Genomic DNA, 25554 nt, shown 5'->3' with positions numbered 1-25554 from the left:
CATGTGCACACACACATACAGACACATGTGCACACACACACATACAGACACATGTGCACACACACACATACAGACACATGTGCACACACACATACAGACACATGTGCACACACACACATACAGACACATGTGCACACACACATACAGACACATGTGCACACACACATACAGACACATGTGCGCACACACACACATACAGACACATGTGCACACACACACACACACACACATACAGACACATGTGCACACACACATACAGACACATGTGCACACACACATACAGACACATGTGCACACACACATACACACACATACAGACACATGTGCACACACACATACAGACACATGTGCACACACACACACACATACAGACACATGTGCACACACACATACAGACACATGTGCACACACACAGACACATGTGCACTCACACAGACACATGTGCACTCACACAGACACATGTGCACTCACACACATACAGACACATGTGCACATACACACACACACAGACATACATGCACACAAATACAGACACATGCATACACATACATACATACACACACACACATGAATAAAGGCCTTTTTAACACTAATCTAGCTTGTAGTACAGTACCTTTGCAGCTTCCTCATTCAGCCGGGTACTGCACTGTAGGGGGAAGCAGAGCGCACAGCACAATCCTCTGCACTTTACTTTCACTTTTGAAGCTCACGGAGCTTCTCACAGTGCCGGGGATCGGCTGATCTGACAGCCCTGCTCCCATGGCACAATAAATTGAGAAAGAGCAGGCGGGCCGTTCAAAACCGGCCCGCGGGCCAGACTTTGGACATGCCTGCTCTAGGGTGTTAGAAAAAAAACAATATAAAATGTTTGGGAGTTCTAAGTAATTTTCTAGCAAAAAAAACAGTTTTAAACATGAAAACACCAAGTCTGAAAAAGAGGCCTGGTCCTTAAGTGGTTAACATGTATTTTGCCCAAACATATGCTTTAATCTGTATCTAAAACCGAAAAAAAAATTTGGTCTATGTACCATTTGGGAGATTCCTCATCACATTCTGCCCCGTAGACCCAGTAGTAAATGAGGAAATACCCTCTTAAACAGTTTTTACTTGAACAAGTGTCACCATTGGAAGATTTTATGTCTATTCATGTTCTGGTTGCATCCTACATTGCCTTGGATGGAACCATTCAAAAGAAGGTAGAATGAGGGGGGATGAGACATCGATTGAGCTACTGAGCTCTCTAAACAGAAGACATATAAAAAGGAGTTTAAAGCACCACTTTCTCACTGAAACATGAGAATACATAACACAAATATGCAATGTTGAATATTTATCTGACCAAAAATATTTTAATAAAAATAGTTTTAGCCTAACCACAATAAAGAAAATCTCCAGATAGTCAAAGGTAGATTTCCATTCATCATAAATGTATACAGAAAAGCATACAACCTTATTTTAGGTAACTATACATATAAACAACAGTGTTGCTTTTTAGGCAAAATACCTCATTGGCTTAGGCTGTGCTAAATATGCCCTCCAACAAGAATATAAACTAGTTGATTTACTAAAGGAGGAGACAATGGGGGTTATTTACAAAATGCAAATCCACTTTGCACTGAAAGTGCACTTGGAAGTGCAGTCGCTCTAAATCTAAGGGGCAGATCTGAAATGAGTGGAAGCTCTGCTGATTTTATCAGCCAATCATGTGCAAGCTAAAATGCTGTTTTTTATTTTTCCTTGCATGTCCCCCTCGGATCTACAGCGACTTTACTACCAAGTGCACTTTCAGGTGCACTTGCAGTGCAAAGTGGATTTTCCTTTAGTAAATAACCTCCAATGTTCCGTTGGCTTAGTGACTAAAGATCAGATGTCTTCAATGTCAATACACAATTATTTGCAGGGTTATTTAAAAAAGGACAAAAGTGCCCAGCACCTGATTGGGTGATTGAAGAACACAGTAAGTAATCATTTACTAATCTTTTAGAAAATCATATCCAAAGGCCCAGGTGATAAATACCTTATATACAAGTAAAAATAAAATACTTTTTCACAATTATAAAATATAACCATGTATTCATGTAAAATCACCAATATGCTGACATATGTCAAAGGTATAGTTTTCCATTACAAGCAAAAATCTGTGCAAAATAAATTCCTGAGCAACCGGCTTTAACATACAAGTTCAGCTTCAGGACAATATATGAAAAGAAAATAGGCCACTAAGATAAGAATACATGCATGCTGCTGTAAAGATAGTTATGCTTTAAATAAAGTAACAAAATCCGACTGGTTTTACTTGCAGCATGTTAAGCCTGGTTTTAAATATCTATAGTTCCACAGCAAATCTATTCTAACCACCAAAGCATCTGCCAGCTGTGCAGTACTTAGACATAAGTGTGTAAGATTTACACAAAGAGCCATTTCTGGAAACAAGTGAAATCTATCCACAAAACACTGCAACTGTGTTAAAATAAAAAAGTCCACTCAATATACCCTATTTATTTCTTAAAGTGCAACTATACTTACCTTGGCTCCAGTGATGCAGTGTGTCATTGATATCTTTGGGTATCCATCGCTAGCCACTGTCATGAGCTAGGCTGAGATGATGTTACGTGTGCGCTCAGTCAACTCACCATTGCTGAACTTGTACAATAAGCTGCCTTTCCGCAGCTTACTGTACAGGGGTGGACAGGCAGGTAAGTAACTTTAATGTAGAAGAGATATACAGTGGATATAGAAAAGAATCCCCCCCTTTAAAACAACCACCTTTCGTTGCTTTGCAGCTTATAATGAAGACAGACACGGTTTTTGTTTTATCCAGCTGTGCAATTTATCACATCCAAGTGAAAGATATAACACCAACAAGTCATAAAAAAGGGGAAAAAAACATTAAAAACAGAATCACTGATTTGGAAAAAATGATCAACCTCCTTATGTCAGTATTTTGTGGAACCATTGAGGTTTTTCACCTTAATGGATTTAGGTGAAAAACCTTCTGTAGTGCAGCAGCCCCCCCCAGAGCCCCTCTTTTACTTACCTGAATCCGATTGTTCCAGCGACAGGCGTGAGCACAGCAGTTCCAGACACTGTCTCGGAGCCATTGGCTTCCACTGCTGTCAATCAAATCCAGCAACACGGGAGCTGGGGAGCATGCCCGCACGAATGCCCCCATGGAATTTGTCTCTCCGTGGGGGCACTTGAGAAGAGGAGGAGCCAGAAGCATCGCTGGGGGACCCCAGAAAAGAAGGTAAGTATGACATGTTTGCTATTTAAACCCCTTTAAGTCTACTGGAATATGTCTCTACTAACTTTGCACATCTAGACTTTGCAATATTTGCCCACTCTTCTTTACAGAACTGCTCAAGTTCAGTTAAATTTCAGAGTTCACTTTAAGTCATTCCACAGATTTTCAATGGGGTTCAAGTCTGGGCTCTGACTAAGCCATGCAAGGACAGTCAACCTTTTTTTTTTTCAACCACTGTGTGGTCATTCTTCCTGTGTGCTTTGGGTCATTGACATGTTGGAAGGTAAACCTTCTTCCCATGGACAACTTTCTGGCAGAGAGCAGCAGATTTTTCTTAAGAATTGGTGGTATTTTGCCCCATCCATTTTTCTTCTATCCTGACAATCCTCTAGTCCCTGCCTCAGACAAACATCCCCATAACAGGATATTACCACTTCCATGATTTACTGTAGAAATGGTGTTATTTGGATGGTAAGCTATATTGGATTTCGGACTGGAGCACTCGTCATGATAGAAGAAAAATGGATGGTGCAAAATACCATTAAAATTTTGAGGAAAATTTTCTGCCCTCTGCCAAAAAGTTGGCAATGGGAAAAAGAGGACATGACAATGACCCAAAGCACACAGCAAAAATGACCACACAGTGGTTGAAGGAGAAAAAGGTGAATGGCCTAGTCAGAGCCCAGACTTAACCACTTAATGACCGGAAGATTTGCCCCTTAATGACTAGGCCATTTTTTGCGATACAGCACTGCGTTGCTTTAACTGCCAATTGAGCAGTCATGCGACGCTGTACCCAAACAAAATTGATATCCTTTTTTCCCACAAATAGAGTTTTCCTTGATGCTATTTGATCACCTCTGTGGTTTTTATTTTTTGCGTTAGGGGGCAATTAAGGGATTAAAGGTGTTCCCTGGGAGGTGTTTCTAACTGTGGGGGGGGGGGGGGTTGGACTGACTGGTAGTACAGAGAGATCACTGTTCCTGATAACTAGGAACAGACGATCACTCTGAACTCCCCTGTCAGAATGGGGATCTGTTTGATTACATTGACAGATTCTCCTTCTGGCTCTCTGAGGAACGATCGCGGGTGGCCGATAGAAATCGCGGCCACCCACATCGGCTCCTCCTCCATGCCTCAGGCGCACACCTCTAGCGGGGCATACACATCCGCCATTGCAGCTGTTTTTCTGACATGTTAGTATTATGTCTTTCATTTGGATGTTATAAGTTGCACTAGTAAATACAGCTGGATAAAACAAAAAACGTGTGTCTTCATTTCAGGCTTAAAAGCAACAAAATGTGATTTTAAAGGGGGAGGGGGGATTCTTTTCTATACCCACTGTAGTAAGTCTCTTAAAAAATCCTGCCTGTTCATCCATGTTTTGTTTTTTCAATAAAGTTCCACTATAAAGAAATGTCACAGCGCTCATGCAGGAGGCAATAATTGGCTGCCAGGCTCAGATACAGTCACAGGTAAGAAAGTCACAAATTCCCAATACCTGTTGGCTGTGGAGCAGTAGGGAGTTGCAAGAGAATGCAGGTAAGGTGAGTGAGAGTGGGAGGTGGTCAACAGGGCTCCCCACTAAGCGAATTTCAGACAGTTCACCTAGAACTGGACGAAATTCGAGTACTGAATGGCCAGCTTCAGAATGAAACTGAATATTCATACTTGTTCCATAAAAGCTTTTTGAAGCTTTGAAGTCAGAGGATTATCATAACGTGACAATCAGGCAACAAGCATATTCAGAAAATAAGGACAGCAACTGCAGCCTACATACCTCCCTCTGCACATTTCCTTTAAAGAACAATATTATTGGTTAGCACACAGAACATAAAACTAACTTGTTCTAACTTTATCTTCATATCTGGGAACAGATGCCCAGGAGAAACTGGAACAACGTATCAGTTTAAATGAATTCGGAACTTGCGGTTTGCAAAACTTCAATTATATAAGCTGATGTCTTATTTTCTTTAATAAATTCTGTCCAGTGGAATATTAACATCTGAATATTAACACTGCATACCAATCAACCTCTAATACCCTATTGTTGGTAAGTTTAGAGGTTTACCTGATTGCCTCTATAGGGAGTTATACATTTCTATGGATTATCCCTGATACCCAAAAGCACATAATTAAACATTCTTTGAAAATATAGGACCAGATGAATTGTATTTCAATTATTTCTTGCCTACTCCTATTATTCTGAATGTTCTTACTTTGTCAAGATCCCACATATTTACTTGAATTCTGTGACAAATGTTCACTATGCCCTGTGGCGTGGGCACCGTTGTATCAAGAGAATTTGCAAAGCCTGCCTTCTGAACTACAGAGGTGCTGAGACGAGGTGTTTTAACTACTTCAGCCTCGGAAGAATTTACCCCCTTCCTTACCAGAGCACTTTTTGCGATTCGGCACTGCGTCGCTTTAACGGACAATTGCGTGGTCGTGCGACCTTGCACCCAAACAAAATTGACATCCTTTTTTTCCCACAAATCGAGATTTTTTTGGTGGCATTTGATCGCCTCTGCAGTTTTTATTTTTTGCGCTATAAACAAAAAAAGAGCGACAATTTGTTTGCTATAATAAATATCCCCCAAAAATATATAAAAAATATTTTTTTCCTCAGTTTAGGCCAATATGTATTCTACACCCTTTTGGTTAAAAAACAAAAACGCAATAAGCACATATTGATTGATTTGCAAAAAAGTTATAGCATCTACAAAATAGGGAATAGATTTATAGCATTGTTGTTATTATTATTTTTTTACTAGTAATGGCGGCGATCTGCGATTTTTATTGTGACTGCAACAATATGCGGACACATGGGACAATTTTGACACATTTTTGGAATCATTGGCATTAATACAGCGATCAGTGTGATTAAAAATGCATTGATTACTGTAAAATGTCACTGGTGATGAAGGGGTTAACACTAGGGGGTGATGAATGGGGTTAACTGTGTTCCCTGAGAGGTGATTCTAACTTAAGGGGGAGGGACTAACTACAGGAAGTGACAGATCGTAGTTCCTAGCTAATAGGAACACACGATCTGTCACCCCTGTCAGAACAGAACAGGGAAGTGTGTGTTTACACACACTCGTCCCTGTTCTGTATCTGTTCTGTGTCTACAGTTCCCGAATGATCGTGGCTGGCAGTCATCACGACCGTCGGCCACGAGCATTGGCACCCCTGCTATGCAGCGGGTGCGTGCGCACCTACTATCCGGACCCCGCAAGCCCACGTACAGTTACGTATTTTCACGCAGGGGAGCCAACCAGCCGCAGTAAAACTGTAGTGGCTGGTCCGGAAGCGGTTAAGAGGCGGAGTCAGTACAGGCAGGCAGGAAGGTACCAAGGGATGTGCAGTCCTTTAGGCCGGGTTCACACCACAGCGATGCGGGAACGCCGCGAATCCGCTGCGTTTTCCCGCATCGCACACCTCCCGCCGGCAGTTCACACTGCCCTATGCAGACGGCTGGGAGTGTCAATGATATGTTAATGACACCCCCAGATCCGTCCGCATATCGCAGTGCGATCTGCAGACTCGCACAGGAATCGGATCGCATGGTGTGAACCCCCATGCGATCCGATTCTGTTGCGGACCAAAAAAAGGGTCCCGTGCGAGTTTGCTGCGGGAGCGATGCGAATTCAGCCATACTATCTGTATGGCTGAACTCGCATCGCTACGGAGATCGGATGTGATTTGCACTGCAGTGCGGGTGCGAATCACATCCGGATCTCCCCCCGCAGCAGTGTGAACCCGGCCTTAAACTGAAAGTAAACAGGAGAAGAGAAGTTGCAAAGCATGCAGGGAATCCAGAAAGTTCTGGCAAGAGATGGCCAAGTAAACTTTTATTGGATCATCAAATAACTATCATTTGTATTGTTATTACAATGCTGATGTTATAAAATGAAAGTGCATGCCGTGTTAATAGATTTCCTTAAATTGTTTGTTTTTATAGTTATTTCCTTAATATAAACCTATAGCCCTAACACTGCAACAGGTTGTAACTGTTTTGTAGCCTAAAGCGGAACTATACTCATCAATATAACCGCTTCCCAAAACAATTACACTCATGAATGATAACTGTCACAGTGACTTTTTCTGTCAACCAAACTGTCAAGTCATAAATTGGCTAGAGCAGGTCTTGACAAATTAGTTTTGAATCTACAGTAGGAGCCAGCTAAAAACGAAGGCTTCATGTACACTGCTGCTGGTAAACAGATGTTTAGGAGCAATTGGGCATTTTTTTCAGCTGCCCCTGAACTCTCCTCTGTTATGTTATCAGTACATGTACACAGGGTTCTTTAGACTCGGTTCACACTGGGGCAACTTGTCAGGTGACCTAGCCGCCTGACAAGTCGCACTCCATTCTGTACAATGGAACCATTCTAATAGGAGCGACACAAGTCGCACGACTTAGAAAAAGGTTCCTGTACTACTTTTGGGGCGACTTCAGGCGACTTGCATTAAATTCTATACAGAAGTCATTTTGCAAGGCGCCACTGAAGTCGAATGCAGGTCGCCTGAGGCAGTCACGCTGCAAGTCATGCTGCCACAGTGTGACCCGACCCTTATAGTCATTTCTAGGCAGTTGAGGTTAGAAGCATTTTTTTTGGAACGCAAAAAAATGGGTTCAGGCAAATGTTCAGAGTCATTTGAAATGCAAAATGACTGTAACAGCTTGTAAACACTGCTAAACGCGGTAACTCGCGTTTAGCAGCATTTCGTTTACAGACATTTTTCATTAAAAAAAAAAAAACTTTTTTTTTTTTTTTTACAAATGCTTCTAGATGCAATTGCAGCATGTAAACGCGACTAAACTGACTTTTTAGATGCCGGTTTCTAGCTGTCAAGTGAAATAGGTCAGGAGAGGTAAAACGTTGTCCCGTGTACAAGAAGCCTTAGAAGCCAGTTTTTTTTTAACCGCTTGCTGGCCAGCTGCCACAGTTTCACTGCAGCAGAATGGCATGGCTGGGCGAAACGATGTTACCTTATGCCGCTTAGCCTTTTTGCCACTAGGGGCGCACGTGCCCACAGCGTGTGCCAGGAGCCAATGCAAGTGCCGGGTGGGCAAGATGACATAAGCGATTGCTTATGACAGATCGAGAATCGGGATCTGTGTATGTAAACACCCAGATTCCAGTTCTCTTAGGGGAGTAGAGACAGATTGTGTGTTCATACTATGTATAAACACTGATCTCTCTCTCCTCCTAGACAGTTCCACCCCCCCTACAGTTAGAACACACCTAGAGAACACAGCTAACCCCTTGATCGACCCCTAGTGTTAACCCCTTCCCTGCCAGTGACATTTATCATGCATTTTATAGGACTGATCGCTGTATAATTGTCAATGGTCTCAAAAATGTGTCAAAAATGTCTGATCTGTCCATCGCAATATCGCAGTCCCGTTAAAAATTGCAGATTGCCGCCATTACTAGTAATAAAATTAAAATGCCATAAATCTATCCCCTATTTTGTAGAAACTATAACTTTTGCGTAAACCAATCAATATATGATTATTGCGATTTTTTTTACCAAAAATATGTAAAAGAATACATATCGGCCTAAACTATTAGAAAAAAAAGTGTTGCACTTACAATTTAGACAAATAAAAAATGCAGTATAAACTCCAAGTCGGCTGGCTCTCAATTACAGGCCAACAGTCCGGGATCTGCGTTTATGCGGTGACATCAGCACGTCGCTCCTCCCTACGCGTTTCGTCACACCTGAGTGCCCCTGGACGAGGTCAGGTTTGACAAAATACGTAGGGAGGAGTGACGTGCTGACATCACAAGCAAGTGATAAAAAATAAAAGTACCTTTAAGTGTGTGCGGGCACCAGACACACAGGTGTCTATGGAAAGTATGATGTTACTGCAATCATGTGATATAGTGTTTCATCGGGGCACAGATCAACCTGAGCTCCCACTATACAATTATTCTGTGTGTGGTGGTTTATAATTAGCAGACCCATGGAGGATGTAGGGCGGTGCTTTTAGCTGAACCACTACACTTCCTGTTGTTTCTCTGGTCAATTTGTCCCGGTTCCACCAACCAGCCATGGGACACTCCTGTACACCTCCCAGTCTGCTGCTACTGAGCCCGGAGAACAACAGATTAGACAGTGGAGTGCCCGGGGGTGATTGCTACCCAGCCTGCATACAAGTAGGTGGCCATCCATCCACTGCTCTGTCCGGGGCTGCTGATAAGGGAGGACCCCTGGGCTGTGGGGGTATCAGTTCATCCAGAGGGAGACTGCAGCTAGAGGGTTAGAGGGTTTCTCTATTTTGGCTCCTATGCGGATGTACATCTTCCCAATTACACCGATCCTCCCCACTTCAATTTCTGCTGTTTGCTCTTCCCTTATGTATCTTCACTGCTCCCATCCTGCAGCCTCCCATGTCAGATCTGACCATACCAATATATGTCTGCCTCACAACCTTTCCATCCCACATTACTTTTTCTCTCTTTTAACTGTCCAGCTGCTCTGTACATCTGCACTCTTTTAAGGTGGCCGTAGTAGAAATGAAATAATAAAAGGAATCATCTATTTTAAGATCACCTTAAATGACTGCAGAAAATGCACTGAGCTGCTGAAGCATTCAAAGACATACAAAGTAATGTGGGGTGGAAAGGGTGTCAGACAGTCAGTGATTGGACCCTTAGAGAGGAAAGCCCAGATCTGATACCATACTTGTAAAGAAGACCTTAGGGGCTCATTCACACAGCTGAGTTGGGCAGTACAAGCAGGCAGTTGAGCTGAAGTTTTACCACCCCACACCCCATATGATAAATGGGGTGCACCACAACTACCCTGCAAGTGCGTGCAATAAACATGGCTGGGGCACTGTGGGTCTGCATTTTAGGGCTCCATGCACACTGGAGCTCATAAACGGATGTTTTTTGGAGTTTAGACTTTTTTTTTTTTTTAAACCCGTAACTTTATGTTATCCTATGTGTTCATGCACACATAGACGTTTTTGGACATTTATCAGCAGTTGAGTTTAACCACATAAGCCCCGGACCATTTTGCTGGCTTAAGACCAGAGCACTTTTTTTCCTTAGTTTAGGCCGATACGTATTCTTCTACATATTTTTGGTAAAAAAAATCGCAATGAGCGATTATTGATTGGTTTGCGCAAAAGTTATAGCGTTTACAAAATAGGGGATAGTTTTATTAATATTTTTTTTTTTTACTAGTAATGGCAGTGATCAGCGATTTTTATTGTAACTGCGACATTATGGCACATTTTTGGGACCATTGTCATTTATACAGCAATCAGTGCTATACAAATGCAGTGATTCCTGTGTAAATGACACTGGCAGTGAAAGGGTTACTTGTTGCTAGGCAAAACAGGGAGATGCTGTTTACATCGGCATCTCCCCATTCTCCCTCCCCATGAGACGATCGCTGGTATCCCCGCAGTGATCGAGTCCGTGGGACCCACGGTCGGACTCACGGGGGTCCCGACCGGCACTCGCACACGCGATGCCACGGGGGCAATTTTAAATGGACGTACCTGTACGCCAATTTGCCTGCCCGTGCCATTCTGCCGACGTACATCGTTGTGTGCCGGTCAGGAAGCGGTTATGGACTGTTTTCTGAACACCATAAAATTGCATTCAAGAGCAGTCCTAGAAACACCAGACACCAGTAAAAAATCAATGGTTCCCTATGGGAGCCCACTGATTTGAATAGAAGTCGCACCAGAAGTCGGATTATGATGATACGCCTTCTGGTGCGACTTCTATTCAAATCAATGGGCTCCCATAGGGAACCATTGATTTTGAATAGAGGCAGAGAAACGCCTAACAAGCCTTGATGCTCTTTTTACAGCGTTAACCCTCGTTTAACGTTCGACTGCTCTTGAATGAAATTTTATGGCGTTCAGAAAACCCATAATCACCACTGCTGATAAACATCCAAACACATCCATGGACACATAGGATAACAGAGTAGAGTTTATGTGCTTTTAAAAAAAAACACCCATACTCCAAAAAACTGCCGTTTATGAGCTCCAGTGTGCATGGAGCCTTAAAGTCCTTTTAGCCCTACTTTCTCCCTAAGGCTTGATTCATAACTATGCATTTTTAGTGCTTTTTGCATTTTGCAGATTTGCATTACAGAATGTATTCCATAGGAAACCATGGTGAATGGACTATAGTGCAAAACTGAAAAATGCAAAAAGCACAAAAAATGCATAGGTGTGAATCCTGCCTTAGAGTTCCCCTAGAGCAGTGATGGCGAACCTTGGCACCCCAGATGTTTTAGAACTACATTTCCCATGATGCTCATGCACTCTGCAGTGGAGTTGAGCATCATGGGAAATGTAGTTCTAAAACATCTGGGGTGCCAAGGTTCGCCTTCAGTGCCCTAGAGCCCTTTAGTTTCATGCATTTCAACAGAGCCAAGTTCCCCTTCATCTCACTGACATACAGTAGATGCCAAATTAGTCCTCCTGAGATTGAGACAAGTGATGCAGTATGATTATCATGATGATGATTATTGAAGGACAGTGAAATGCATTCTTAGGCCCCTATCACACAAGGGGGGTCTCCATTTTTCTGAGCGGGGGATCTATCCACTGATTCCCCACTGATCAGAGCAAAGCGGACAGATGACAGCTCCATGTCCACTCAGCTTATGTGGAGCGGCCACGGATAGAGCCAACTCTGCTCTATGGGCAGTCGGGTGTAAATGGACTCCGCTGTCTGTTTACACCCAACTATTCTCCGATCCGCCAAGACGTAGGAGGACAGATCTCCTTCTGTTTTTTTTTTGTGGTTCGCATTGGAGGTAGGCAGATAATCAGGATCCAGGAGTGGGGTTGGAGGCAGCATTAGGTACACTGTACCCATGATTTCTAATAGCCCTGAGGCCAGCTCATATTACTGCTGCTAGAGAAGAGTGGGAGGGCTTAGTTGGTTCTGATGTGTTTAGCTGGTGCTGGACTTCAAATCTTCCAGAGATATCATCCTGGGACTCGGAGTATGGTGCCAGCAAATAAAAAGCAAGGCTAGTGCAGTGGGCTATCATTGGCATTATCGATGCGCTGCATCACTGGGGACCCTCATAACAGGCACAGCAGGTGTACAGACCCAGCAACTCAGCACAGGGATTGTGGGAACCCCTCATAATGGACACAGCAGCCAATAGCTGTATAGACCCGGGTACTCAGCACAGGGATAGTGGGAACCCCTCATAATGGGCACAGCGGGTGTGCAGACCCAGGAACTCAGCACAGGGACAGTAGGAACCCCTCTTAATGGGAACAGCAACCAGCAGGTGCACAGACCCGGGAACTCTGCACAGGGATGGTGGGAGCCCCTCATAATGGGCACAGTGGGTGTACAGACCCGGGAACTCCGCACAAGGACATTGAGAACCCCTCATAATGTTCACAGCAGCTAGCAGGTGTATAGACCCGGGTAGTCAGCACAGGGATGGTGGGAACCCCTCATAATGGGCACAGTGACACTGCATATGATGGACATAGTTTTATCTAGCAGTAATTAAACATAATCACCTTTTAATCGTCTATTTCTAGCCCTGCATTACTAACAGTTAAATTTTTCAGTTTGTTTGCACCCCCTCAAAAACTTGGAGCACCAGCCGCCACTGTTAGTGTATAGTACCCATCAGCATTAAATTGTCATACGTGAAGATTATTAGGCCCATAGGTGTTTTAGTTTGATTGGATAAAGAAAGTTGTGATGAATGAACTTGCCCAGCATGCCCATACATAGGCAAGTCTTCCCCCTCATAACATTATGACAATGGTATGGAATTTTCCACTGGAGTTTTATTATAACTTTGAAATACCAGTTTGAGGCACACAGCTGGTATCGGCCCTCTAGGCGAAAAGTACATGCAAATCTGTGCCCTGTGTAGTCTACATATAAACGAGGCCTACAATTAATATATCCAGCGGACAGCTGTTTCTCTGTGCTACATGTTATCTCTCACAGGCTCTAATGTGTCTTTATATGCTGATCTGCTAATTAGATGTTCCTGTAATTTAATATATTGCTCCTGCCCTGGTGTGTTAGTACTTTTAGATATCTCAATCTATAACCATATAAACAGCACCAAATGCAACCATTTTTCTAAAAGCAATATGATTATACCAATTATTTCAAAACTTTTCCTGAAATTTTACACAGACATCTTTTCAGAAAGGGTACTTGAGAAATTTCTTTAAAATATGTTTTGTACTAATATCTCAAAACTGCAACTGTAGGCTATATTAAGAATGCAGTATAGTTCTGAATGATGTGGCACTACAGATGTCACTACATCTTTTATCTAGCAAATGCTCACAGTGGGGTTGATTTACTAATAATGGAGAACGTAAAATCTGGTGCAGCGGTGCATGGTAGTCAATCGGCTTCTAACTTCATCTTTTTTAATTAAGCTTTGACAAAAAAAAACCTGGAAGCTGATTGTTTTCTATGCATAGCTGCACCAGATTTTGCACTCTCCAGTTTTAGGAAATCAACTCCACTGTGTATTTCCTAAAGCGGTAGTAAACCACATAAAGTGAAAAAAAAAAAAAAAAAAAAAATGGGCACCGAGCAGTTTAAGTCATAATGTGCATCATATACTAGCACTGCCCTCTGATTTCTACTGTATTAAAGTGTATTGTATTTGTACTGTCTACCCTCAAGTTGTAAAGCATTGCGTAAACTGTCAGCACTATAGAAATCCTGTATAATAATAATACTAGCACATTATGACAATCTTAACTGAGAACGAAGCCCTCCAGCAGCTCGCTGTGTCTGCTGAAGGCGCTTCCATCTTCACCTGGTCTTTTTTCCAAGCTTGCAGGCTTCGGCGATTTGAATGGCCTTAACTGGCAGTGATGTCACTCCCGCATGCACGCAGGAGTAAAAGTTAACAGCACAGCTCTAAAAGGAATGCCACGGGTATGCCGTTCCTTCAGAGCGTATGAACCAGTGACATCACCAGCTGCATCTAAAGAAAATCTCTCTTACTGTACCTATAGGTAAATATCATACACAGATATTGATAACTGCACCTTTCTGGTTTAATCTTCATTTTGTGCAAATAGCTCATGTAAAAAAGCTTTTTAACCCTTTTAAAACATTGATCTAAAAAAACGTTTTTAGGTGCTCCTTTATAATGCATACTGCATGTATAATATCTACCCTTCTGTTCTCTAGTGCAGAAAAAGGGTAAAATCTTCCAGGGCTGAATTAGTTAATTAAACCCCAAATGCAGGTCGTGCATTTGCCTGCACTGGATCTCATGTTACAGAAGCACCATGTGATCTGGGCTCTGCTTTTTTTAAAGTAGCATACGCACTGCTTTTGCTGGGGTCTGGTGTGAGTCAGCCCGTTCAAAATGAATAGACTCAAATAGCACTGCACTGAAGCTCATGTGAATTGCACAGGAATGTGGGGTGCGGTCCTGTGTGATTCCTGGTGTGAAATGGCTCTTAACCACATCAGTTCCGGAAAGGTTTTACCCACTTCCTGATCAGGCTATTTTTTGCGAAATGGCACTGCATTGCGTGGTCATGCTACATTGTACCCAAACAAATTTTTTTATAATTTTGTTCACACAGATAGAGCTTTCTTTTGGTGGCATTTGATCACCTCTGAAATGTTTTACTTTTTGCGCAACAAATAAAAAAAGACTGACATTTTTTTTGTAAATAAGTAAGTTTTCTCCAATGATGGGCACTGATATGGCTGCATTGATGGGCACTGATAAGGGACACCGATGAGGTGGCACCGATGAGGTGACACTGATAATGGGCACTGATAGGTGCCACTGGTTTGCGGCACTGATGGGCAAACCTAGGTGGCACTGATGGGTATTTATAGGTAGGCACTGATGGGCATGGATGGGCACTGAGAGGTGGCACTGATGGAAAACGATGGGTGGCACTGATGACACTGATGGGCGGCATTGCTAGGCATCACTTGTTTTATCTGGGCCATAATGTTGCCAGTCAGTGCCCATTTGTGGGCACTGATTGGCTTCTATCGTGCATATTTTTTTCAAATGTGGATGGCCATGGGGGTACATACCTAGTTGCCCCCTTCCCTGGTTGCCCCCTTCCCTGGTGGTCCTGGTGGCTTCCCTGGTGGTCCAGTGTGGGCATCCGCGCAGCGCAGCACAGCACAGACCCCCCTGTCAGGAGATCTGATGATCGGCTCTCCTCTGCTCTTCCTGTTTACATCGTGATCAACCATGATTGGACACATCTGATCACGTGGTAAAGAGCCTCCGCCAGGAGGCTCTTTACCGAGAATTGCAATCGCCGCCATGCCCATCCCCCATGGCATGCGGCGGCTGTTATCCTGCTGGACGTCACATGATGCCCAGTCAGGATAACTGAACCACTGCCCGGCCATCATTCTGCTATAGGCCGGGTGGGAAGTGGTTAAAAAAAAAATCTCATTTCTTCATCAGGTTAGGCCAATATGTATTCTGCTACATATTTTTGTTAAAAAAAATCCCAATAAGCATTTATTGATTGGCAAAAGTTAGCATGTCTACAAACTATAGGTTAGATTTATGGCATTTTTTTATTCTTTTTATTTTACTAGTAATGGCAGCAATCAGTGATTTTTAGCGGGACTGTGACATTGTGGAGGACAAATCTGACCCTAAGTTACACTTTTTGGGGACCAGTGACACCAATACAGTGATCAGTGCTAAAAAAAATGAACTGATCCCTGTATAAATGACACTGGCTGGGAAGTGGTTGACACCAGGGGCGATCAAAGGGTTAAGTGTGTCCTAGGGAGGTGTTTTCTAACTGTGGGGGGGGGGGGTCTTACACGGGATGAAAACAGATCATATTTCAGCTTAGCTGAAACAGAAGATCTCTCTTTTCCTCACTGACAGATCAGCGGTGTGCCTTTTTTACATAGGCACACCGCTGCTCTGTGTCTCCTGTGAACGACTGGTGGATCGTGGTGGCCACCGCAGCCGCTGGACCCGCTGATTGGCTACCTCTGTGTCCAATCACAGCAGGAGCAGCGCTCCATTCACGTGCGCTCGCCCCCTACACCGCCTGCACAAAATCACGTACAGGTACGCGATTTTGCACTTGCCACAGTAAATAAACGGTGGGCAGTCCGGAAGCGTTTAAAATGTCCAGATATGTGCAGGGGAAAGTAGGGAAGCAGTACATTGCAGAACTTTATTCTACCAGCAGTGACAGATGTTCCACCCTTGTTCCCTCTAATAAAACATGCATCAATATACTGGCCTACATTCATTAAAGTGTATGTTACCTTAAATATTCTTTTTTCTATGTACTGTACCGTATGTGTATTTTATAAATAATAGATGTTTATTTACTAAAGCTGAAGAGTGCAAAATCAGGCTCACTTCTGCATAGAAACCAATCAGCTTCTGGGCTTTGTTGCCAAAGGTTAATTGAACAAGCTGAGGTTAGAAGCTGATTTTTATGGCTGGTTTTGATGCAGAAGTGAGTCTGATTTTGCACTCTCCAGCTTTAGTATATGAACTCCACAGTCTCTATCATTTTCATATACTTGTTTGATCTGAAAAGCCTGGTTGATCCTGTCAGTCACCCTCCTTCCAAACTGGCCACACAAAGAATAGAACCTGATCTGTGTTAGCGTGATCAATTGGAGGTCAGTATTAAAGTGGAACTTTAGTCCAGAATTTTAAGAAGGGTGAACAGGCAGGAATTTAAATGCTTTGTCTCTTCTGCATTCAAGTTACTTACCTGCCGGTCCGTCCTTGTAGTGAGCTACACACATGCACCTCACTGTACAAATTTGGCAATGCAGAATCTGACTGAACTTCTACGCATGCGCAGGAGTGATGTCATCCCTGCCCGGCCAATGGCAATGGCCAGCGATTGAGATCTGCAAGTTGGCCACCTGAAGATGTCAGCGGCTGGGCTGGGATCGGGAGCTTGGGGATGTCACATTGCTGGAGCTGAGGTGCATATAGTTCTGTTTTAAATTACAATCAAATAGTATACATTACCTGTTTACCTGCCAAAGGATTTGTATTTCGGTTCATGTAGTTCTGGCACTTCATTTTCCTCTGCAGCAGTTAACACATTTACAGGACAACACCTAGCCTGTGACTGGACAGTGAAAAGAGAAGCAGCAGACCAATGAGCTCATCTCTCTATCACTCTGCTTCCTTTTCCTATCAGCATGTTCCTTGCTAGCACATAAGCTGGCGTGCAAGGCATTGCAAGGCTGGTATTAAATTTAGGTACTTGAATTACTTGCATTTTTATATAATTTATTTAATATTACTGACTAAAGAGCTGTATTACCCTGTGTCTCTTATATACCTGGAGTTCAGCTTTAAAGGTCGAACCAGCTCTTATTTTCATAAATCAAATGGTATTTCCACACAAACAGCATATATTATCATAGTTTAGTGAGACAAGGCCATTCTTATTTAAGCTGAGTGATTTTATAAACCAAATACAAATCTGTGACACCAGCTTCCTGTTACATGTTGAACTGTCTGAAAAAAATGGTAAAACTTGATAAAGATTTTGCACAAAGGCATCTCATGGGAGTATAAAATATTTATCCTAATCGGCATTCATTTCTCAGGACTGTAATGTGAAGAGTCCTTGAACATGAATTTCACATAGAATTATTGATGAGGTTATCTTAAGTGACCTTTCGTTGTTTCTTAAACAGTATATATATATATATATATATATATATATATATATATATATATATGCATAAAGAATGCCAGCATACGCTTTTTTTCTACTATCTTTAAACCTTTGTATAGCAATATAATACCTTCTAATATGGAGGAAAGTTTCATTTTTTACTATAGAAAAGCATAATTTTCTGCAGTTCAAAACCTTTTTATCAGGTTAATACATTATTATAAGATATATATTTATATGAGCTGAATTGTGGAGATATAAAACAAGCTAATATTGAAATAGGACTACCCCAGTTATCTGCCAACCCCTCTCCCTTGAAATCAGTATCAAGTGATTGTATGCTGCAGGACTCCAGTCAATATAAGTACGGTATATATCTGCATTATTTTTTTAGTTTAAATCCTAACTCCTCCATAGGTTTTAGGCAGGCAAACATTCTCATTCCTCCAGAGGACCTCATCGTCATGTAGACATACTTCTACTGTATGTCCTGCAAATCATTATGTTTATATGCCAGAAGAAGGGCAGCTTCTGCTGTACTTCTGGACCACTGAGACTGTAAGCTCTGAAGCTCTCTTAGACCCAAGCAATATGGTCGCTATTCACCTCTGAATGCTCGCTTTGTAAAGTAACTGTTAGGTGGCTCTGTGTTCACTTTGAATGCACAAGCAAACTCCCTAAAAATATCAGCCCAGTCATTGTTCCATCCTCTGACTTTTCTTTTCTTCAAAAACTCATATACAATTCAAATGAATTGAACATACATCCAATTTTAATATAAATCCAACAAATTGTTGAGTACAAAAAAATTCATACTACTGACCAAACCCTAAAAATTTACAAAAGCTGAAATGTAAGCTGACATACCGCAAACAGCGAACCCTGGAAGACACAGGCACCTGTAAGGGAGAAAAAAGGAAATATAAGTTTTGGAACTCATTTTTACAGTATAGCTTTTACTTAAAAGTTGCAAACACCTGGTATTTAAAGTAGAAGTCCACCCTAAAACTAAAATCCCTGCACCTATAGACATCCACAATCTAACTCTAACCTATCTAGCCCTGTAAAGAAGAAATAGGTATACATACCTTTTTTGAAGCCGTTTCGACCCAATCCTACGCTTCGCTGTGAAGGCGGGGTGCAGAGGACACAGAAAACAACAGAAGCCCCATTATAACTCTGTGGGTGCTGTCGCTCCCATTCACGTCACAAATGTTGTCGGCTGTGTCCTCTGCAGAGCTTCTGCTGCTGGAGACAGGACCGGATTGGCTTAAAAAAATGTATACGGATTTCTTCTTTACAGGGCTAGATAGGTTAATCTTAGGTTCTGGATGCCTGTAGATGCAGGGATTTTAGTTTTAGTGTGGACTTACACTTTAATGGAACAACTGTTCTGAATGTACATTTTACCTTGCATAAATATTCTAACTATATACTGGTGACTTCTAATTTATCTTCCATTAGTACTGCTAGTCATGGTAATCCAATGGACTCAACACTTTAAATCACTGACTTGGAACAAACACACAGATTAGGAGTTCTGACTTCACAGTCAGGCTGTATATATATATATATATATATATATATATATATATATATATATATATATAATAAGCATTCTAAAGCCATCTACAGTTACATGCAGAATAACCTGGAAAGCTAAAACATCTGAGTAACAGATGTAAAGATGTTAAAGTGGTTCTAAAGCCTTATTTTTTTACCTTAATGTATTCCCTGCATTAAGGTAAAACATGTTCCATTAATATCACTCGCTCACCCCCCTTTTAGTCTGAGTCTTCACTCGATCCAGCGATGTGCCATCTAGCGGCTCAACCTCCACTCTCACAGGCTTTGCTAAGGCAGTAGGATCCATTACTGTCAGTCAAATCCTGTGACAAAAGGAGATGGATACAGGCAGCACAGCTCGGGATTGAGCCTGCAGGCTGAAGCCCATTTCCTATAAGGGCCCATTGAGAAGAGGAGGAGCCAGGACTGTCAGAAGGAGATGTTCGGGGGCCACTCTCTGCAATTCCATTGCAAAACAGGGAAAGTAGTTTCTGATTAAAAAAAAATAAAAAAAAATAAGACTTTATATTTCCTTTAGGGCTCGTTCACACAAGACGCAGTATCGTGTGCTTTTTTTCGGCACTAAAAATGCATGCACTGTGTTTTGCATGTATTCCAATGGCTCTAGTTCTCACCATGCAGTTTCAGGTCAGTTTCTGAAACTGACCAGAAACTGACTGCATGGTGTGAACTAGAGCCATTGGAATACATGCAAAACACTGTGCATGCATTTTGTGCAGAAAAACAGCACACGGTACTGCATCTAGTGTGAACTAGCGCTTAAGGCTTCATGCACACGAGACGCAGATGCAAACGCTGCTGGACACATGTTAAAACTGGCGTTTAGAAACGCGCGTTTTGCCGCGATTTTTACCGCGATTTAGCGGCGTTTTACCGCGTTTGCGTCTAGAAGCGTTTAGTTAAGCTAACATCATAGACCCTCCCCAGCTCAAAAATTAACTATTTCAGCAATTTTGTGAGACCAGAGTGAGTAGCAGCAGCTGTGAGAGCTGCAGTGTACTTGTATTTAGCGTGTCACTTGCCACGGCACCTGCCACAAGTTGTGGATTGTCCACTTGCCACGTGACTTGCCACATCACCTGCCACATCACTTGCCATGTCATCTGCCACAAGTTTTGGATTGTCCACTTGCCACGTCACTTGCCACGTAAGCTGCCACGTCACTTGCCACAAGATGTGGATTGTCCACTTGTCACATCACCTGCCACATCACTTGCCACATCACCTGCCACGTCACCTGCCACAAGTTGTGGATTGTCCACTTGCCACGTCACTTGCCACGTCAGCTGCCACGTCACTTGCCACAAGATGTGGATTGTCCACTTGTCACATCACCTGCCACATCACTTGCCACATCACCTGCCACGTCACCTGCCACAAGTTGTGGATTGTCCACTTGCCACGTCACTTGCCACATCACCTGCCACGAGATGTGGATTGTCCACTTGCCACGTCACTTGCCACGTCACCTGCCACGTCACTTGCCACGTCACCTGCCACAAGTTTTGGATTGTCCACTTGCCACGTCACTTGCCACGTCAGCTGCCACGTCACTTGCCACAAGATGTGGATTGTCCACTTGTCACATCACTTGCCACATCACTTGCCACGTCACCTGCCACGTCACCTGCCACAAGTTGTGGATTGTCCACTTGCCACGTCACTTGCCACATCACCTGCCACGTCACTTGCCACGAGATGTGGATTGTCCACTTGCCATGTCACTTGCCACGTCACCTGCCACATCACTTGCCACAAGTTTTGGATTGTCCACTTGCCACGTCACTTGCCACGTCAGCTGCCACGTCACTTGCCACAAGATGTGGATTGTCCACTTGTCACATCACTTGCCACATCACTTGCCACGTCACCTGCCACGTCACCTGCCACAAGTTGTGGATTGTCCACTTGCCACGTCACTTGCCACATCACCTGCCACGTCACTTGCCACGAGATGTGGATTGTCCACTTGCCATGTCACTTGCCACGTCACCTGCCACATCACTTGCCACGTCACCTGCCACAAGTTTTGGATTGTCCACTTGCCACGTCACTTGCCACGTCAGCTGCCATGTCACTTGCCACAAGATGTGGATTGTCCACTTGTCACATCACCTGCCACATCACTTGCCACATCACCTGCTACGTCACCTGCCACAAGTTGTGGATTGTCCACTTGCCACGTCACTTGCCACATCACCTGCCACGTCACTTGCCACAAGATGTGGATTGTCCACTTGCCACGTCACTTGCCACGTCACCTGCCACGTCACTTGCCACGTCACCTGCCACAAGTTTTGGATTGTCCACTTGCCACGTCACTTGCCACGTCAGCTGCCACGTCACTTGCCACAAGATGTGGATTGTCCACTTGTCACATCACCTGCCACATCACTTGCCACATCACCTGCCACGTCACCTGCCACAAGTTGTGGATTGTCCACTTGCCACGTAACTTGCCACATCACCTGCCACGTCACTTGCCACAAGATGTGGATTGTCCACTTTCCACGTCACCTGCCATGCCACCTGCCACAAGTTGTGGATTGTCCACTTGCCATGTCACCAGCCACATCACCTGCCACAAGTTGTGGATTGTCCACTTGCCACACCACTTTCCACGTCACCTGCCACGTCACCTGCCACAAGATGTGGATTTCCACTTGCCACGTCACCAGCCACATCACCTGCCACAAGTTGTGGATTGTCCACTTGCCACATCACTTTCCACGTCACCTGCCACGTCACCTGCCACAAGTTGTGGATTGTCCACTTGCCACGTCCCCTGCCACGTCACCTGCCACAAGTGGATTGTCCACTTGCCACATCACTTGCCACATCACCTGCCACAAGTTGTGGATTGTCCACTTGCCACGTCACCTGACACAAGTTGTGGATTGTCCACTCGCCACGTCACTTGCCACATCCCCTGCCACAAGTGGATTGTCCACTTGCCACGTCACTTGCCACGTCCCCTGCCACAAGTGGATTGTCCACTTGCCACGTCACCTGCCACAAGTTATGGATTGTCCAGTTGCCACGTCACATGCCAGTCACCTGCCACAAGTTGTTGATTTTCCACTTGCCACGTCACCTGCCAGGTCACTTGCCGCGTCACCTGCCAGGTTACTTGCCACGTCACATGCCACAAGAAGTGGATTGTCCACTTTCCACGTCACTTGCCACTTCACCTGCCACGTCACTTGCCACAAGTTGTGGATTGTCCACTTGCCACGTCACTTGCCACCTGCCATGTCACTTGCCACAAGTTGTGGATTGTCCACTTGCAATTGCAATTGTTTAAAATATTTTTCTAATGGTTTTTCATGATTTGCAATCATTTTTGAGATTTTTAATGTAAAAAAAAAGGTCACCTTTAAAAACGCATATAAACGCAAACGCGGCTAAACGCGGTAGCGGCGTTTTGCCGCGTTTTACCGCGTTTTGCCGCGTTTTGCGTCTGAAACGTGAAAATTTTTGCTTCTGAACGCATTGTTTTGCTTCTGGAAAAACGAGATTAAACGCAACTGCATAAAAACGGAAAAAAACGAGACTGTGTGCATGGACACATAGGATAACATTGAATGAGTTCAGGGGCAGTTGAAAAAACTGTCCAACTGCATCTGAACGCGCGTTTAACTGCGTCTCGTGTGCATGAGGCCTAATGCTCTGTAAAAATAGATACACAAAGATGCCCATAGTATTCTTGATCCATATTTATGTTTTGTTTCTTTTTTGTTTGTTTGTTAAGCTAAATAATTATGTTTAATGAACAGTTATGTCATGTACAGCTTTATCTTTGGAATTTCATGAATTTTCAATTATTAATTATTGTTGCTTTTAACTGAACTATAGATTAGACTGTATATATACTGTATACTACACCAAGTCACCAGGTCGAGATGTTCCCTTTACGTAATCTCGAACACTGTCATTTTTAGGTATACGTGATATAATTATATCATCATTCTGTTGTGCTACAGGATCTTTTCCTCATGGTGAATTCTATACTTGCCAATCTACACAATACAGATGGATCAAACAATTTGTCATTCACACATACAACATCCACGCATCTACTACAAACAATTTTCCAACCCTCAATGCAAGTTATTTCACCACATGAAAATACATACTGGTAATTTATAAGTACATATAACCTGACATAAGTTTTCTGAGTGTTTTTATCTTGATGGGAGTTCCCCTTCTAACTTCAGTTATTTTACTTGCTATGTGTAGCATCTAGGCCTCATGCACATGGGTCACCTGCATTTAACAGGAGAAATTGATCTAGGAAGTATAAACAAACTTTATCCTTCCCAGATTAATTGGCCCTGCATCTGGATGTATTTGCATTCAATCCCCATTTTGGATTCCAGAATCGCAGAAAAACGCAGGACGCGGTTGTAGTGCTATTATTTCTTAATGGTACCCCAAACATGGTGCGATTTTGCCACAATTGTGTGTGACAAAGTACCTTGCTCAGTGCCAACATTTGGTGAGCTTCTTTGGTGTGTTTTTGAAGCAGAGGGAGCCCCATTTAAAAGGAAAAGGAAATAGCCATGTAGTACAGACTGAAATGTAGGCAATAACAATCACCTAAGCCGTGTAGTATACAAGAAAATTTTATCGAAGATTATTTTTTAATCAATGTGGAATTCCATCCACCTTAGAAAGTGTAAAATCTTCCAGAGATTGAACAAATTCAAAATGAATGGTGCCGCTCCAAAAATGCACCACAAAATCAAGCAAAAAAAAAAACACACACACTTAAGCCAGTGCGGGTTTGAAATAGCTACTTCAGCGTGACTTCAAAGCCACAGATCGGTGCAATTTGGATTTCTCATTTCATTGCTACTTCATGTAACAGAAGTCAATGCACGTCGCAATGAAATTGCAGAAAAGTAGTGCAGGAACCTATTTTAGAGTAATAAAAAAAAAAGACACTTTGCAAACTAACAAACATGTTATACTTACCTGCTCTGTGCAGTTGGTTTTGCACATCCTCATCTTCTTGGGTCCCTCTTTGCTGCTCCTGGCCCCTCTGTCCTGTTGCGTGCCCCCATAGCAAGCAGCTTGCTATAGGGGCACCCGAGCCCAGCTGCAGCTCCGTGTGTCCATTTAGACATGGAGCTGCCATTCGGCCCCACCCCCTCTCTCCCCTGATTGGCTAACTGACCTTGATTGACAGCAGCGGGAGCCAATGGCAAAGCTGCTGTTTCTGAGCCAATTGGGGGGGGAGAGTCCCGGGCGGCCGAGGGACTCGTGGACATCGCTGGACAGAAAGATATTAGGGGATGCTAGGGTGGCTGCTACACACAGAAGGTTTATCATCGTAATGCATAGAATGTATTAAGATAAAAAAAACTTCTGCCTGTACAACTCCTTTAGGCTGGGTTCACACTATTGCGAATTGGATGCAGTTTTCCCTGCATCCCATTCGCATGTCAGGAGATTGTGACAGGCTCTCTATGGAGCTGCTTCACACATCTCTTGAGCAGCTCCAAAGCAAATTGCATAAGAGTCCTGTGTGTTCTCTGGTCTGTTTCAGATCCGAATTCAGCCAAAAATTCAGACTGAAATCGGACATGAAATGGTGAACAGGGATGCACCAGACCCCTGCTGTGAGCCGTTCCATTTGGAGGTGAGAACCCAGCCTTCAAGTCACCGTGAATGGTTAGATTGCCGAAAATAGGGTGCGACTTATGTGATTTTGAACTGTCAAATTACAGTGGTGTGAACTATTTGTAAAGGTCCTGGTTAACAGAAATGTCTCCTTTGTGTAAATATAGCTTAACTGAATACAGCTTCAAGCTGCTGAACATCTAGGTGGGAATTTGGCAATTTCAAAGCATTACATGCTTCCTATGCAGTTAGAAAATTGCCCTTAACGCATCTGAATGCAAGTATTTTGAGACCCTGTGTGCATGGGACCTTACACTGTACTTTCCCTGTGATGTATTACATTCAGCTGTGGTTAGAAACACAAAAGAAAGAAAGTGTCCACAATGTATATTCTTTCAGCTGTGCTTCTCCACATCTTGTATCTTTCACCATA

General features: G+C 43.2%; 1 protein-coding gene across 1 annotated transcript in view; it reads right to left on the bottom strand.

The window, feature by feature from the left end:
- The window catches only part of FRAS1 (Fraser extracellular matrix complex subunit 1), a 708831-nt gene that overhangs the window by 630146 nt on the left and 53131 nt on the right, over positions 1-25554 (bottom strand). The window contains exon 2 of the mRNA XM_077476089.1: positions 18777-18808. Within this exon, the coding sequence (XP_077332215.1) occupies positions 18777-18808 (32 nt within the window). The remainder of the gene's footprint in view (positions 1-18776; positions 18809-25554) is intronic.

Source organism: Lithobates pipiens, unplaced genomic scaffold (genome assembly GCF_037356315.1).
Source record: "Lithobates pipiens isolate NorthernLeopardFrog02 unplaced genomic scaffold, aLitPip1_a1.2 Scaffold_13, whole genome shotgun sequence".
NCBI classification, from domain to species: domain Eukaryota; kingdom Metazoa; phylum Chordata; class Amphibia; order Anura; family Ranidae; genus Lithobates; species Lithobates pipiens.
Note: the sequence above shows the minus strand (reverse complement) of the source record. Positions and strands in the feature narration are given on the sequence as shown.